Genomic DNA, 14,681 nt, shown 5'->3' with positions numbered 1-14,681 from the left:
GCACTGAATAGCATTACCCAAAGGTAATGGATGCAGTTCCTTCTCTGCCGCAGGTGGCTGTTGGTGGCATGCTGACTGGTGGCTGTGTGCGCAGGCTTTGGTGCTAGACTGTTTGGGTTTGAACCCTTGCCTTGCCTTGTTTTCTCCAAGCTCTTGTCACTGTAGGCAAGTTATTTAACACTTCTGTGCCTCAGTTTCCTCATCTATACAAGACTAGTATCTGATATCATTGGTACCCCAAGCTCTTCAAATCCAGGACTTGCCAGTCCCGTTATTTGTTTAGAAGCCCGATTTCCATCCTGAGAAACGCATCATCATATACCGGCTCCCAGGTCACCACTGCTTTTGGAGAGAGACAACTCTAGTTTGCAAAAGGCTTGGCTTATTCTTGAGCAGGGAGACAATATTCACCCCAGCTGCTTGGGCAGGGATAGGATCTGACCCAGGGTAGCTAACCACCAAGCTGGTCATGGACCTGTCAAAGCCTTTGGTATGGAAAGCAATGCTCACCCAGGCAGGGTGGTGGCAAGTCACACCATGGATGTTTCCTGGGGCCTCCAAAGACCTGAACTTGAGAAGAGTTGCCTTTCTCTAAGGAGTTAGGATCTGAAATCAGTGTGGAAGAAAGAAAGACACCATCCGGGACATCTACAAGTTTTCTCTCAGCAGGGTCCAACACAGCCAAGTTTTCCTCTAGGGATGAGCTGAATACTAAATGAAGCTGATTTACAGTCAGGGGACATGTCGTACCAGCTTTAAATACTGAAACCACACTCAGTGTCCCAGACACCCATGCAATGCACGACTCGGGGGAACTGAGACTGTTGGAGGGAGCAACATATGTCCTGCCTCACGCTTGCTCTGGGGCACGTGACCACTGATTGCAAAAGCAGGTGGCAACAGACTTCTTCTTCTTCTTCTTCTTCTTCTTCTTCTTCTTCTTCTTCTTCTTCTTCTTCTTCTTCTTCTTCTTCTTCTTCTTCTTCCTCCTCCTCCTCCTCCTCCTCCTCCTCCTCCTCCTCCTCCTCCTCCTTCTTCTTCTTCTTCTTCTTCTTCTTCTTCTTCTTTTTAAATCTTATCTCCCCTCCCACCCCAAATATAGGCAGTCAAATTTGTGGGAGTTACAAATGTGACTTTGAGATTCTTCCCTAGGACTGAATGAGGCTCATCTTCCTTATCATGAGCTGCATGTCCCTGTTGTTTGACCCTGTCTGGCCATTGGAAGAGCCCAGTGGTGGCTTCTGGCCTCTAAGAAGAAGGTCTGACCTTCGCCATGATCCTGTCTTCAGACTTTGACTTCCTCAGAGCAAGGTTCCTTCCCCAGGCGGATGCGTTTTCTAGGATCAGAATTTTCAATGGCCAAATCATCTGAGGTCACACATACTAGTAAGAGAAAGCTGTGGCTAACTTTTCCCATGTCCCACGTTCTGTTTTGCTTCATTTTTCTGATAGGAGGGTAATGACAGGCTTTAAGGAGGGATATAAATAGCATCCCAGATGGGCGAGTGGGAGGGGTGACAGGTACTTTTGCCCAACTCTACAAGATGTCCCAGCCAAATCTTTTTTTTTCCCTTTTTATTTTTTATTTAGAGACAGGGTCCTGCTAAGTTGCTTAGGACCTTGCTAAGTTGCTGAAGCTGGCTTATTATTATTATTATTATTATTGGTATTTTATTTTTTAAATTTTTTTCTAATTATTTATACATGACAGCAGAATGCATTTTGACATATCATACATAAATGGAGTATAACTTCTCATTCTTCTGGTTGTAATAATGTAGAGCTACACCAGTCTTGTACTCATTATCTGCACATAGTAGAATGAGTCGGATATTATTACCCTATCATTCCTACCTTCATATCCCCTCCCCTCCCTTCATTCCCCTCTGTCTAATCCAAAGTACCTCTATTATTCCCTAGGTCCCCTGCCTTATTATGAATTAGCATCCACATATCAGAGAAAACATTGAGCCCTTGGTTCTTTGGGATTGGCTTATTTCACTTAGCATGATATTCTCCAGCTCCATCCAATCACCAGCAAAACGCCATAATTTCATTCTTCTTTATGGCTGAGAATATATACATATATCATATTTTCCTTATCGTTCAAGGGCACCTAGATTGGTTCCATAATTTAGCTATTGTGAATTGAGCTGTTATAAACATTGATGTGCATCACTGTAGTATGCTGATTTTAATTTTTTTTTATATAAACTGAGGATTGGGATAACTGGGTCAAATGGTAGTTTCATTCCAAGTTTTCTGACGAATCTCCATACTGCTTTCCAGAGATGTTGCACCAATTTGCAGTCCCACCAGCAATGTGAGGGTACCTTTTCCTCCACATCCTTGCCAACATTTACTGTTGCTTGTATTCTTGATAATTGCCGTTCTAACTGGAGTGAGATGAAATCTTTTTTTAAAAAAGTATTTATTTTTTATTTTTTTTAAGGTGGACACAATATCTTTATTTTATTTTTATATGGTGTTGAGGATTGAACCCAGCTCCCTGCGCATGCCAGGCAAGCACACTACCGCTTGAGCCACATCCCCAGCCCGAGATGAAATCTTCAGAGTAGCTTTAATTTGCATTTCTCTAATTTCTAAAGATGATGAACATTTCTTCATATATTTGTTGATTGATTGTATTTTTTCTGTGAAGTGTCTGTTCAGTTCCTTAGCACATTTATTGATTGGATTATTTGATTTTGGGGTGTTGAGTTTTTTTGAGTTCTTTATATAACCTGGAAATTAATGCTCTATCTGAGGTACATCTGATTAAGATTTTGTCCCATTCTGTAGATTCTCTTCAAATTCATTGTTTCCTTTGCTGTGGAGCAGCTTTTTAGCTTAATTCCATTTTATTTAATTTGATTCCCACTTATTGATTCTTGATTTTACTTTTTGGACTGTAGGAGTCTTGTTGAAGAAGTCAGTTCTTAGGCCAACATGACGAAGATTTGGGTCTACTTTTTCTTCTGTTAGATGCAGGGTCTCTGTCCTAGTGCCTAAATCCTTGATCTACTCTGAGTTGACGTTTGTGCATGGTGAGAGATAGGGACTTAATTTCATTTTATTGCATATGGATTTCCAGTTTTCCCTGCACTATGTTTTAGAAGAGGCTATCTTTTCTCCAATGTATGTTTTTGGCGCCTTTGTCTAGTATGAGATAACTGTATTTATGTGGGTTTGTCTGTGTGTCTTCTTTTCTGTACCCCTGATCTACATGACTGTTTTGGTGCCAAAACCAAGTCGTCGTTGTTACTATAACTCTGTAGTAAAGTTTAAGGTCTGGTATTGTGATGCCTCCTACTTCACTTTTCTTGCTAAGGAGTGCTTTGACTATTCTGGGTCTCTTATTTTTCCAAATGACTTTCATGATTGCTTTTTCTTTTTCTTTTTTAACCAGGGGTTGAACTCAGGGGCACTCAGCCACTGAGCCACACATCCCCAGTCCTATTTTGTATTTTCTTTGGAGACAGAGTCTCACTGAGTTGCTTAGCGCCTCTCCGTTGCTGAGGTTGGCTTTGAAATCACATTCCTCTTGCCTCAGCCTCCCGAACTGCTGGGATTACAGGCGTGCACCACTGTACCCGGCTGCCTTTTCTATTTCTATGAAGAATGTCATTGGGTTTTTAATTGGAATTGCATTAAATCTGTATAGTGATTTTGGTAGTATGGCCATTTAGACAATGTTAATTCTGCCTGTCCAAGAACAAGGGAGATCTTTCCATCTTCTAAAGTCTTCTTCAATTTCTTTCTTTAATGCTTTGTAATTTTCCTTGTAGAGGTCTTTTCACCTTCTTTGTTAGATTGATTCCCAAGTATTTTATTTTCTTTGAGGCTATTATAAATGGGGTAATCTTCCTAATTTCTCTTGCAATGGATTCATCATTGGTGTATAGGATCACATTTGATTTGTGGATGTTAATTTTTTTAATATTTATTTTTTAGTTTTAGGTGGATGCAATATCTTTATTTTATTTTATTTTTATGTGGTGCTGAGGATTGATTCCAGTGCCTCACACATGCAACGCAAGCACACTACCACTTGAGCCATATCCCCAGCTCCTATGGCTGTTAACTTTATATCCTACTTATTTGCTGAATTCATTTATTAGTTCTAGAAGTTTTTTTTGGTGGAATTTTTGGGTCTTCTAAATATAGAGTCATGTCATCGGCAAATAGTGATAGTTTGAGTTCTTCTTTTCTTATTCGAATCTCTTTATTTTCTTTCTTCTAATTGTTTTCACTAGCGTTTCAAAGACGATGTTGAATAAAAGTGGTATAAGAGGGCCTCCTTGTCAGTTCTTAGAGGGAAGGCTTTCAATTTTTTTCCATTTAGAATGATGTTGGCCTTGGGTTTAGCGGATACAGCTTTTACAATGTTGAGGTATGTTCCTGTTATTCCTAGTTTTTCTAGTGTTTTGAACATAAATGGGTGCTATATTTTGTCAAATGCTTTTTCTGCATCTATTGAGATAATCATGATTCTTGTCTTTAAGTCTGTTGATGTGATTAATTTTGTTTATTGATTTCCATATGTTGAACCAATCTTGCATCCCTGAGATGAACCCTACTTGATTGTGGTACACTATCTTATAAGTATGTTTTTGTATGCAATTTGCCAGAATTTTATTGAGAAATTTTGCATCTATGCTTATCGGGAATATTGGTCTGAAGTTTTCTTTCCTTGATGTGTCTTTGTCTGGTTTTGGTATCAGGGTGATACTAGCTTCTCATAATGAGTTTGGAAGGGTTCCTTCCTTTTCTATTTCATGGAATAATTTGAGGGGAATTGGTGTTAATTCATCTTTGAAGGTCTTATAGAAAGCAGTTGATCCTGGGCTTTTCTTAGTTGATAGGCTTTTGATGTCATCTTCTATTTCATTGCCTGAAATTGATTTGTTTAAATTATATATGTTTTCATGATTCAGTTTAGGTAGGTCATACGTCTCTAGAAATTTGTCAATGTCTTCAAGATTTTTTTACTTTCTTGGAATATAAATTTTCAAAATAGTTTTTGATTGTCTTCTGTATTTCAGTAGTGTTTGTTGTGATATTTCCTTTTTCATCATGAATTTTAGTAATTTGAGTTTACTCTCTCTTAGCATGGCTAAGGGTTTATCAATTTTATTTATTTTTTCAAAGAAACAACTTTTTGTTTTGTCATAAACATATGTGTGTGTGTGTTTTGTTTTACACAATATATATATATATATATATATATATATATATATATATATATATATATATATATATATATTGGGGGGGGGTACCAGAGATTAAACTCAGGGACACTCAACCATTGAGCCAAATCCCCAGCCCTATTTTATATTTTATTTAGAGACAGGGTCTCACTAAGTTGCTTAGTGCCTTGTTGGTGCTGAGGCTGGCTTTGAACTCACAATCCTCCTGCCTCAGCCTCTGGAGACGTTGGTAGCTGCTAGGATTACAGGCATGTGCCACCATGCCTGGCTAAAAATATTTTTTTAATTATAAATAGACACAATACCTTTATTTCATTCATTCATTCATTTATTTATTTATTTTTTTTATGTGATACTAAGGATTGAGCCAGTGCCTCACACCTGCTTGGCAAGTGCTCTACCACTGAGCCACAACCCCAGTCCTGTTTTGTCAATTTTGAATTTAATTATTTCCTGTCTTCTACTGCTTTTGGTGTTGATTTATTCTTTTTCTAGGGCTTTGAGATGTAATGTTAGATAATTTATTTGTTGACTTTCTGTTCTTTTTTAAAAACTTTTTTAGATGTTGATGAATCTTTATTTTATTCATTTATTTATACATAGTGTTGAGAATTGATCCCAGTGCCTCACACATGCTAGGCAAGTGCTCTACCACTGAGCCACAGCCACAGCCCAACTTTCTGTTCTTTTAAGGAAGGAGCTCAATGCAATGAACTTTCTTTTTAGCACCTCCCTTATAGTGGCCCAGATTTTGATATGTTGCGTCACTATTTTCATTTACTTCTGAGCATTTTTTAAAAATTTCATCCCTGTTTTTTTTTCAGCTATCCAGTGTTTATTCAATAGCATATTATTTAATTTTCAGGTGTTAAGAGTAGCTTCTATTTTAAAAAAATTTAGACATTGAAGGACCTTTATTTTAGGCCATTTATGTTCAAGGTTATTATGGAGATATGATTTGTGCTGAGAATTGAACCCAGTGACTCATACTTGCTAAGCAAGCACTCTATCACTGAGCCACAAACCCAGCTCTATTCTATTTTTTTTATCATTGATTTCTAATTTCATTCCATTATGATCTGATAGAATGCAGCATATGATCTCTGGTTTTTTTTTTTTTTTTTTTTTGTATTTGCTAAGAGTTGCTTTGTGGCATAAGATATGGTCTATTTTAAGTGTATTCACTCATTGATGGATAAAATACTCTCTATGTCTGTGAAGTCTAAATTATTGGTTGTATTATTTTGTTCTATAGTTTCTTTCTTTAGTTTTTGTTTGGAGGATCTATCTAATGGTCAGAGAGGTTTGATAAAGTCACCCAGTATTATTGTGTTGTGATTTATTTGATACTTTTGTGTGTGTGTGTGGTGCTGGGGATCGAACCCAGGGCCTCGTGTATGCAAAGCAAGCACTCTACCAACTGAGTTATATCCCCAGCCCTGATTCTTGAATTTGAGATGGGTTGTTTGATGTATATAGATGATCCATTGTTTGGGGCATAAATATTTATGATTTTTATGTCTTATTGATGTATAATACCCTTAAGCAGGATGAAATGTCCTTCTTTGTCTCTTCTGATTACCTTTTGCTTGAATTCCATTTTATCTGATGTGAGGATAGAAACCCCTGCTTATTTACAAGATCCATGTGAACGGCATGTTTTTTCCAATTCTTTCACTGTCAATCTGTGGATGTCTTTTCTTGTGAGGTGACTCTTTTAGAGACAGCATATTGTTAGGTCTTGTTTTTGAATCCAATTTGCCAGTCTTTGTCTTTTGATTGATAAGTTTAGGCCATTTATGTTCAAGGTTACTATGGAGATATGATTTGTATTCCCAGTCATTTTGGTTTATTTCTGGTTTTTAATTTGAAGGTTTCTCCTTTGGTCGATTATTCCTTTAGTGTAGTTCTTCCCTTTGCTGGTTTTCACTTTTTCTTTTCATTTTATCTTCACGAAATATTTTATTGAGAATGTTCTGTAGTGCAGGCTTTCTAGTTGTGAATTCTTTTAACTTTTGTTTATCATAGAAGGTTTTTATTTCATTTTCAAATCTGAAGCTTAATTTTGCTGGATATAGAATTCTTGGTTGGCATTCATTTTCTTTCAGAGCTTGGTATATATTATTCCAAGACCTCCTAGCTTTGAGGGTCTGGGTTGAGAAATCAGCTGAGATCTGAATTGGTTTCTCTCTAAACATAATCTGACATTTTTCTCTCCTAGCCTTTTAAATTCTGTCTTTATTCTTAATGTTAGGCATTTTTTATTACAATGGAAATTACAGCCTTGGTGTGCGTCTTTTGTAATTTTGTACATTTGGAGTCCTGTAAGCCTCTCATATTTGATTTTCCATTTCGTTCTTTAGGTTTGGGTAATTTAAAATTTTTTTTTAGTTGTCAATGGATCTTTATTTATTTAGTTATTTTTATGCAGTGCTGAAAAATGAACCCAGTGCCTCACTCATGCTAGGCAAGTGCTCTACCACTGAGTCATGACTCCAGCCCCAGGTTTGGGTAATTTTCTGATATTATTTCATTGAAAAGATTGTGCATTCTTTTAGTTTGTATCTCTGTGCTTTCATTTGGAAAATCTTAAATTCGGTCTTTTTGTGTTATCTGTTATTTCTTGGAAGTTCTGTTCATGATTTCTTAACATCTTCTCTCCATGCTCAACTTTTATTTTCATGATTATATATTTTGTCTTCACTGCCTGAGAGTCTGTCTTCCAAGTAGTCTATCTGTTGGTGATACTTTCCATTGAATTTTTAATTAGGTTTATTGATTCCTTCCTTTTGAGGATTTCTGCTTGATTTCTTTTCAGAATCTCTCTTTATTAAAGTGATCTTTCACCTCCTGAATTTTATGTCTGATTTCATTCCTTACATTGCTTTTACATCACTCAGTTTAACTATGTACATTTTATCTTTTATATATATATATATATTTTGGATACCATACCTTTATTTATCTATCTATTTGTATGTGGTGCTGAGGATCGAACCCAGGGCCTTGCACACACCAAGCAAGTGCTCTACCACTGAGCCACAGCCAGAGCCTTTTAACTCTGTACATTTTAAACTCCTCTGACATTTCATTTACTGTATTGTCAATGGATTCTATTATTGGAGAATCTTGGTTTGTTTGGAGTGATTTGTTTCCTGTTTGTGTGTCTTCCCATCTAGCTGTGTGGATCTGAGGCAGTACAGTTTCTACCTTGTAGACTTACAGTTGTCCCTGAAGGTTTTCAGTACCTCGCCTTTAAGGGGAAGAAAAAAAAAAACAGCACCCAATGAAAAATAATACACAGCCTTAAACCAAGTAGCTCTACTAAGACATCTACCATTTTTGTTTTGTTGGAATAAACAGAAATGATGTTTTCAATTACTGCCTACAATACAAACAGTAAATTAGCAAAAGAGTTTACAATTTCAAATGGTTGACAAAGAGAGAACAGAAGTGGTGTAGGATGTGATGTTTATGAGGAAGGAAGAGAAAAGATAAAAGTAAAAAATTATAGGAAGGGCTAGGGCTGTAGCTCAGTGATAGAGCCCAGTATGTGGGAGGCCCTGGGTTCAATTCTCAGCACCACATATAAATAAATAAAGAAACTAAAGGTCCATCAACAACTAAAAAATATATTTAAAAATTATAGGAAGAGTGAAAGAGGGATTAATAGAGGTTGACTTTAGCAGGAGAAAAGAGAGAGAATCCAGGGAAACAGATAACAGGAAAAATATATATAAAGTAAAAAAAATTTTTTAAATTAAAAATTGAACCCCCCCCCCCACACACACACACAACAAAACTATAATATACTATCCATACATCCCAGGCTTCAATGAACCAATGCATAAAAAATGGTAGACATGTGAGAGGAAAAAGAGAAAGAGAGAGGGGGGGAGAGGGAGGGAGGGAGGGAGGGAGGGAGGGAGGGAGGGAGAGAGAGAGAGAGAGAGAGAGAGAGAGAGAGAGAGAGAGAGAGATCTCGATGAAAAATTGTTTCCATTGGAACTCAAAACTTTCTTAGTTCTCCTTCTCAGCAGTTAGGTGGAGTTGTCTGGAGTAGGATGCTTGCTCCACTCTCCGCATGGGTGGGGTTGCTAGGGTAAGGGTTAGATGTGCAGGTGGAACTCCTGGAGGCGGGGTGCAGGCTTGAGTGTGCTCCAGTCTCTTGGCTGGGTGCCAATCGGTCTGGAGATTTTACACCAGTGTGTTTCCAGCACTCAGCAATTGCCATCCCACCCCACCAAATCTTTTTATGGCATATGTTTCATAATCTAGAAAAGTCGCACTGAAGTTTTGGTAGGGCGGGTGAGTTAAGTTAGACTGCATTCATTTAAAGAGCCTGAGAGGTTTGGAGATCCTACTTGGAAACGTACTGTTATCGTTTCATTCATGATACTAGAAATAAAACCAGCAAAGAAAAAACGGAAAAAATGAAGGGCTTAGGGAGGTCAGGTTTCAAATTTCTCCCCAGGGTCTTTCCCACTTCTGGAGAATGCTCCCAACAACTGTTCACAAGACTGACCACAGCCCTGAACGCCAGCTGGATGTGGAGACGTTTCTTCCCCCGGAGTTCCATGGTGAATTCCAAGCTGGAATGAGGGCAATTGGCAGCTGGATGGTTCCCATAATTAATAAAAAATTATTTATACAGCAATAGCAACTGCTGCTTTTCTGGTTGAGGTATTCTGAGCAAACTCCACCCTCAAGGGGCTCAGATGAAGTATAACTAAACAGCCCAAGAATCCCAGCCCTTCTCACATGAGAAAGGCAAGCCCTCTATGGGCTGATGAGGCATAGGATAAGTAGATTCCCCAGGAATTGTTCAGTCCTCCAGGAAGCAGAGACCACATTGAACACTGTGTGTATCAGACCTTGTTAGAATCCTCCTACCTGATGCCTCAATTTAAAAAATATATATATATTTTTAGTTGTAGTTGGATACAATACCTTTATTTATTTTTATTTTTTGTGGTGCTGAGGATCAAAAACCTAGGGCCTCACATGTGCTAGGCGAGTACTCTACCACTGAGCCACACTCCCATCCCTGATCCTTCATTTAATATGACCACTTCATGGATCTTCCTGGGTTGGGCATTTCCCAACTACAGTTGCTATGGTTTGAATGTGTCTCCCCAAAGATCATGTATTAAGAACTTAAACCCCCAGAGTTATATGTTAGTGATGTTTGGAGGTGGGAACTGTGAGAAGTAATCAGATGAGGTCATGATGGACCCCCTAGATGACATTAGTGGCCTTGTAAGAGAAAGACCTAAGCTAACACACTTGATCTGTCACACCATGTGATGCAGAGGCTACTGGGAGGAAAGGCTGAGACGGTGGAACTTCTCTGGGAGGAGGGAGAAGTGACTGTATATGGCAAGCTCCTCCATGTCCTGTGTGCTGGGCTGGTGGCCTACGACACTAAACTGAATGATGGTGTCCAGGTGATATCAGAAGAGCCACTTGTCACCTGGTGAGTTGACACACACAGTGCCTTGGTGTCAGCAGACACTGGCATCCTGTGTCATTTAAAATTTATATCCACTTTGTTTCAATCTTGGCACAACTCTCCCCCGTTTAGCACCCCTGGGATATAGTTTCCAGGGCCTTGGTTGGCATTTGTTCACACGTTTAACACTAAACATATCCTGTGCACCTCTGCACAGCCTGGCAGCATCCAGGAAGGGTCTGGAAGGGTGATCTTCACAAGAACCCGTATTACAGCAAGGCAACCATGGAGGGGAGGAAGCAGAGGAGCCCTCTGGCCTCTAGTCCCTTGTGTTAAGTTCTCAGAATTCCTGGAAACTGCAGTGAGGGCCGTGACCCATGAGGAACATGTACATAGGATGCTGTCTGAAAGCAGACTCAATGTAAGCTTGGTGGTTTGAAAGCATGCTAATGATGAATGTCACTGGGGAAAAATAATTGGACAGAAACAAAATATATTTATTAGAAATATTACAGCCACACATCTTACACTTTCAGGTTAATACATCTATGTTAGCATGTCATGTCCTGACAGTGCTTGGTTCGATCTAATGTGCTCTTTGTAGAAACTGGGCCATGGACGTATCGAGTGTACTCAACTAATGCAGTTAAAAATCAGTGAACTACACAGGATGTTATGGGTTCAGCAAAACTCCAACAGGACTGAAATGGCCAGTGAGCAAGGGCAAAAAGTATTAAAGATATTTTTTTAAAAGGCTGCGAGGTTGTATGTTCTATTGCTTCTCAAAATGGCTCTCAAAATGTGGAATGTAAGAACTAACTTCTGGGTTTGGTAGGTGGGCTTGTCTCTAAGGAAGAGAGTTCACCATCTCCACAGGCCAGTGACACGTCCACTTCCTCCATGGGGAAGAGGGAAGGCAGAGACTGAGAACTGACATTTGTCGGTGGTGGGGAGGAGAACACAACAGCTCTCCGTTCTCATGAGAGGCTAATCACTCTGATAATTTTTTTGAGATGGCATCTTGCTATGTTGTTATATTGTCCAGGCTGGCCTCAAACCTTGGGACTCAAGTTATCCTCCTGCCTTGGCCTTCCAAGTAGCTGGGACTACTGGTGGCTGCCACCATGCTCATCAGGACATTTTTGTCTTCCACCCATAGCATCTACTTTGGATGACTTCTACAAGAGCTGCCCATCAACAACAGAACAAAGGACAAAAAACAGCAGACCAACATTGTTTCTGAGGTGTGACGGGCCTAGGAGGCAGGTTCCTCACAATGCTGTCCTCGGGGACACCAGCCCTACCACCAGTCAGCTGAGAAGCAATCCAGGAGGCAACTCAGTGCAGAGAATTGCCACTTCTCTTTGTGTCTTAACTTCTCAGGATCTTGTATTTTGCAGCTTTTATGTAAAAATCATACATTAAATTTTTTTCTGCAGAACCACCAAATAATTTTAAATTAAGTACCAGCTGGGGGGAGATGGAAGAATCATGGCTATGATGGTCTCTAAAATCCTCAAGACAGACAACTGGAAATGGTACAATTTGCTGAGAACTAGAGAAAATATAAGATGCTATTTAATTTTCTTAGTTTACCAGTTTTTCACCGTCAGTTTTGTGCTCTGAACGTTCCCAAAACTTGCACCTCCACACTCAGATCACCTCTTCAACAGTAAGGGAAACTCCTTGAATTTTAAGAAAAAACTGCATGTGGCAGTTTGTTTCACAGGACGTTTTCCCCTCCTTCTTTACTGATAAAGAAGGGTCAGTGTGGCCAGTCATGGGTAACGTGGGCTCCTACTGGAGACGGCACGACTACACATAGCTCTGCCTGGCCCAGAGCTCCTCTGAAGCCCTTTTCTCATCATCATTGCAAACAGAGTGTCAATCAGGCTAACCATCCCTCTATGAATCCCAAGACCTCAACTGCTTGTCCCATACAAAACCCTGGGGTGATCCCAGTTTAGGCACCACCACCCACAGCTCAACCCGACTAGTTGGAATATACGTCTCTGCACTTTGATGGTGGCAAAGGAGAAGCTTGGGAATGATGAAGATGCCACAACAATGTCACCTGCGATGTTAACACAGGTGCAGGAAGCAGCACAGGCAGGGACTTTCATTTGAACACATTCAGCTGAAGGAGGAAGTTAAAACTGTTACGGCTGAATCCCAAGCTTCCATTTGAAAACAAGGGGCTAGTTACATGATGAATGCTGGTCCCCAAACAACTGCTTGGGAGCTTGACTGCTGCACTGCTGTGGGGTCACAAAACGAGTCCCCGAGGCCTCGGAATGATGTCCCACACATCTCTGCTCCCATTCCAGATATTCTGACTCACTGATCCAGGGAGGCTGGGCCTGTGGCTTCTAGAAGCTTCCCAGAGGATTTGGATACAGAGCCACAGCTGAGAACCACAGACCAGACTGGGAGGCAGAAGTTCCAGCCCCACACAGGTCACAGCAGTTTGAGAATCAGGGCTGGCCTCACCCAGCAGTCACCTCTGGGAAGAGTTAACCTGGAGGAGGGGAAAGAGCCCATTCTACTCCCAAGACAGGGAGTGGACTTGAAGTCTCCCTAACCTGTCCCTGAATGAGTGGCTCAGATCAGCAATCAGGATTCACTTTAGAGAATTTTGGCAGTAGTTGTAATTCTGGGGGACTTAATGTAAAGACACCCTTTGTCAGAGGGGTACTAACAGCTATTTGGCACTTAAAACAGCAAGTCATGGACATTTTCACATCTACCTTGACTGCCTGTGTGAACGGCCCCCTCATTTGCTACAGAATACATTTATTTGTCCAAGTAGAAGACCAGCCACCAGACGGATACCTAGACTGAGCACCTTGGGAGGTCCCTGCCTCTACTAGGGTGACCGGTAGGATATTAGGGGAAATGCATTTCCCTCCATTCAGTTATATTGGAGCCGTCAAAGCCCACCCCCAAGAGCTTCTTTTTGTCATGCAAATGTAAAAGGTCCAGTATGAAGTCCCAAGGACTAAGTCTCCTGGAATTGGAATACTATTTGGATTTGCTGTCTATCCAGAATCCAGAGGGACATACATCCTCAGCCTGTTTGTGCAAAAACATAAAGACCACAACATACACAACATTGCACACACACAAGTGACTCTATCAGATTCTTCATGTGTGACAAATGTGCGTGGGTATGAATAGGAGGTGAGTAAATGGGATAGAAGGCGCTGTGGACAATGACTGTGGTTTCCCTTTCAGCCCGTAAACCGTCCACTGTACACACTCCCTGCTATGAGACACCTCAGGGGACCTTCAGCAAGGCACCGCAGGCTCCTTTGCATACTGAAGACTCAAATAATTGAGTTCTACAGAGCCAAAGTGTTTCCAAGGTTGCTTTGAAGCAAAGCAAAAGTTTCTTTGTTTTTTGTGTTTTGTGGGGTGGTTGACAAGGGCAGTTTTTATGAAAGCAAAAGCCAGGGGTTTTAAGTAAAAAAACCAAAAAGCAAAAAACAAAAAAAAACTGGTTTGGAGGTGTTGTACCTCAAGAATCTCTGTGCAGATTACGCATCAAGTCATCAAGTGGGATTGGTGACGTCCTGGGTTCTTTCTCACAGAAATATGCCTGTGGGATCTTGGTTTGGAAGAAGGAAGGCCATCCTCTTTAGAAACCTGCCATGGAAGAGCAAAGATTCCCCAACTTATAATCCAAATGCATTTGCATTTGCAATAGGGACACTGTAGAATCCAGCTCTAGTTTCTTCTTTGAGTGTTGATTCACTTGGTTTGAGCCTTTCTTAGAAATCCAGGAGGCTGGGCAGTGGGCAGAGCAAGACTGGTGGCAACCAGTGCTTCCAGGACAAACTGACGTTGGTGGCAGCTACTTCTTTTGGGCCCTGAGGTTTACGTCTCAAAGTACTTGTAGATCTGGGCCACATACTGCATCACGCTCTGCCAGTCAGGCCGGTCAGTGTACAACATCTCACTGAGCTCCTGCAGGGAAAAGGAAAGGGGACAAGTTACAAGGGGAATGTCACAGACCCCTT

At 40.4% G+C, this 14,681-nt stretch overlaps 1 protein-coding gene across 11 annotated transcripts in view; it reads right to left on the bottom strand.

Moving 5' to 3' along the window:
* Window positions 1-11,149: 11,149 nt before the first annotated feature.
* Window positions 11,150-14,681, bottom strand: part of SPECC1 (sperm antigen with calponin homology and coiled-coil domains 1) — a 280,506-nt gene continuing 276,974 nt past the window's right edge. For all 11 annotated transcript variants that reach the window (XM_081270147.1, XM_081270146.1, XM_081270145.1 and 8 more), the window contains one exon: window positions 11,150-14,628. In XM_081270147.1, the coding sequence (XP_081126273.1) occupies window positions 14,539-14,628 (90 nt within the window). In that variant the 3' untranslated portion in view covers window positions 11,150-14,538. The remainder of the gene's footprint in view (window positions 14,629-14,681) is intronic.

The sequence above is a fragment of the Spermophilus citellus genome (genome assembly GCF_964194105.1).
Source record: "Spermophilus citellus genome assembly, chromosome: 17".
Lineage (NCBI taxonomy): Eukaryota > Metazoa > Chordata > Mammalia > Rodentia > Sciuridae > Spermophilus > Spermophilus citellus.
This window is presented reverse-complemented; position numbering and strand designations above follow the sequence as displayed.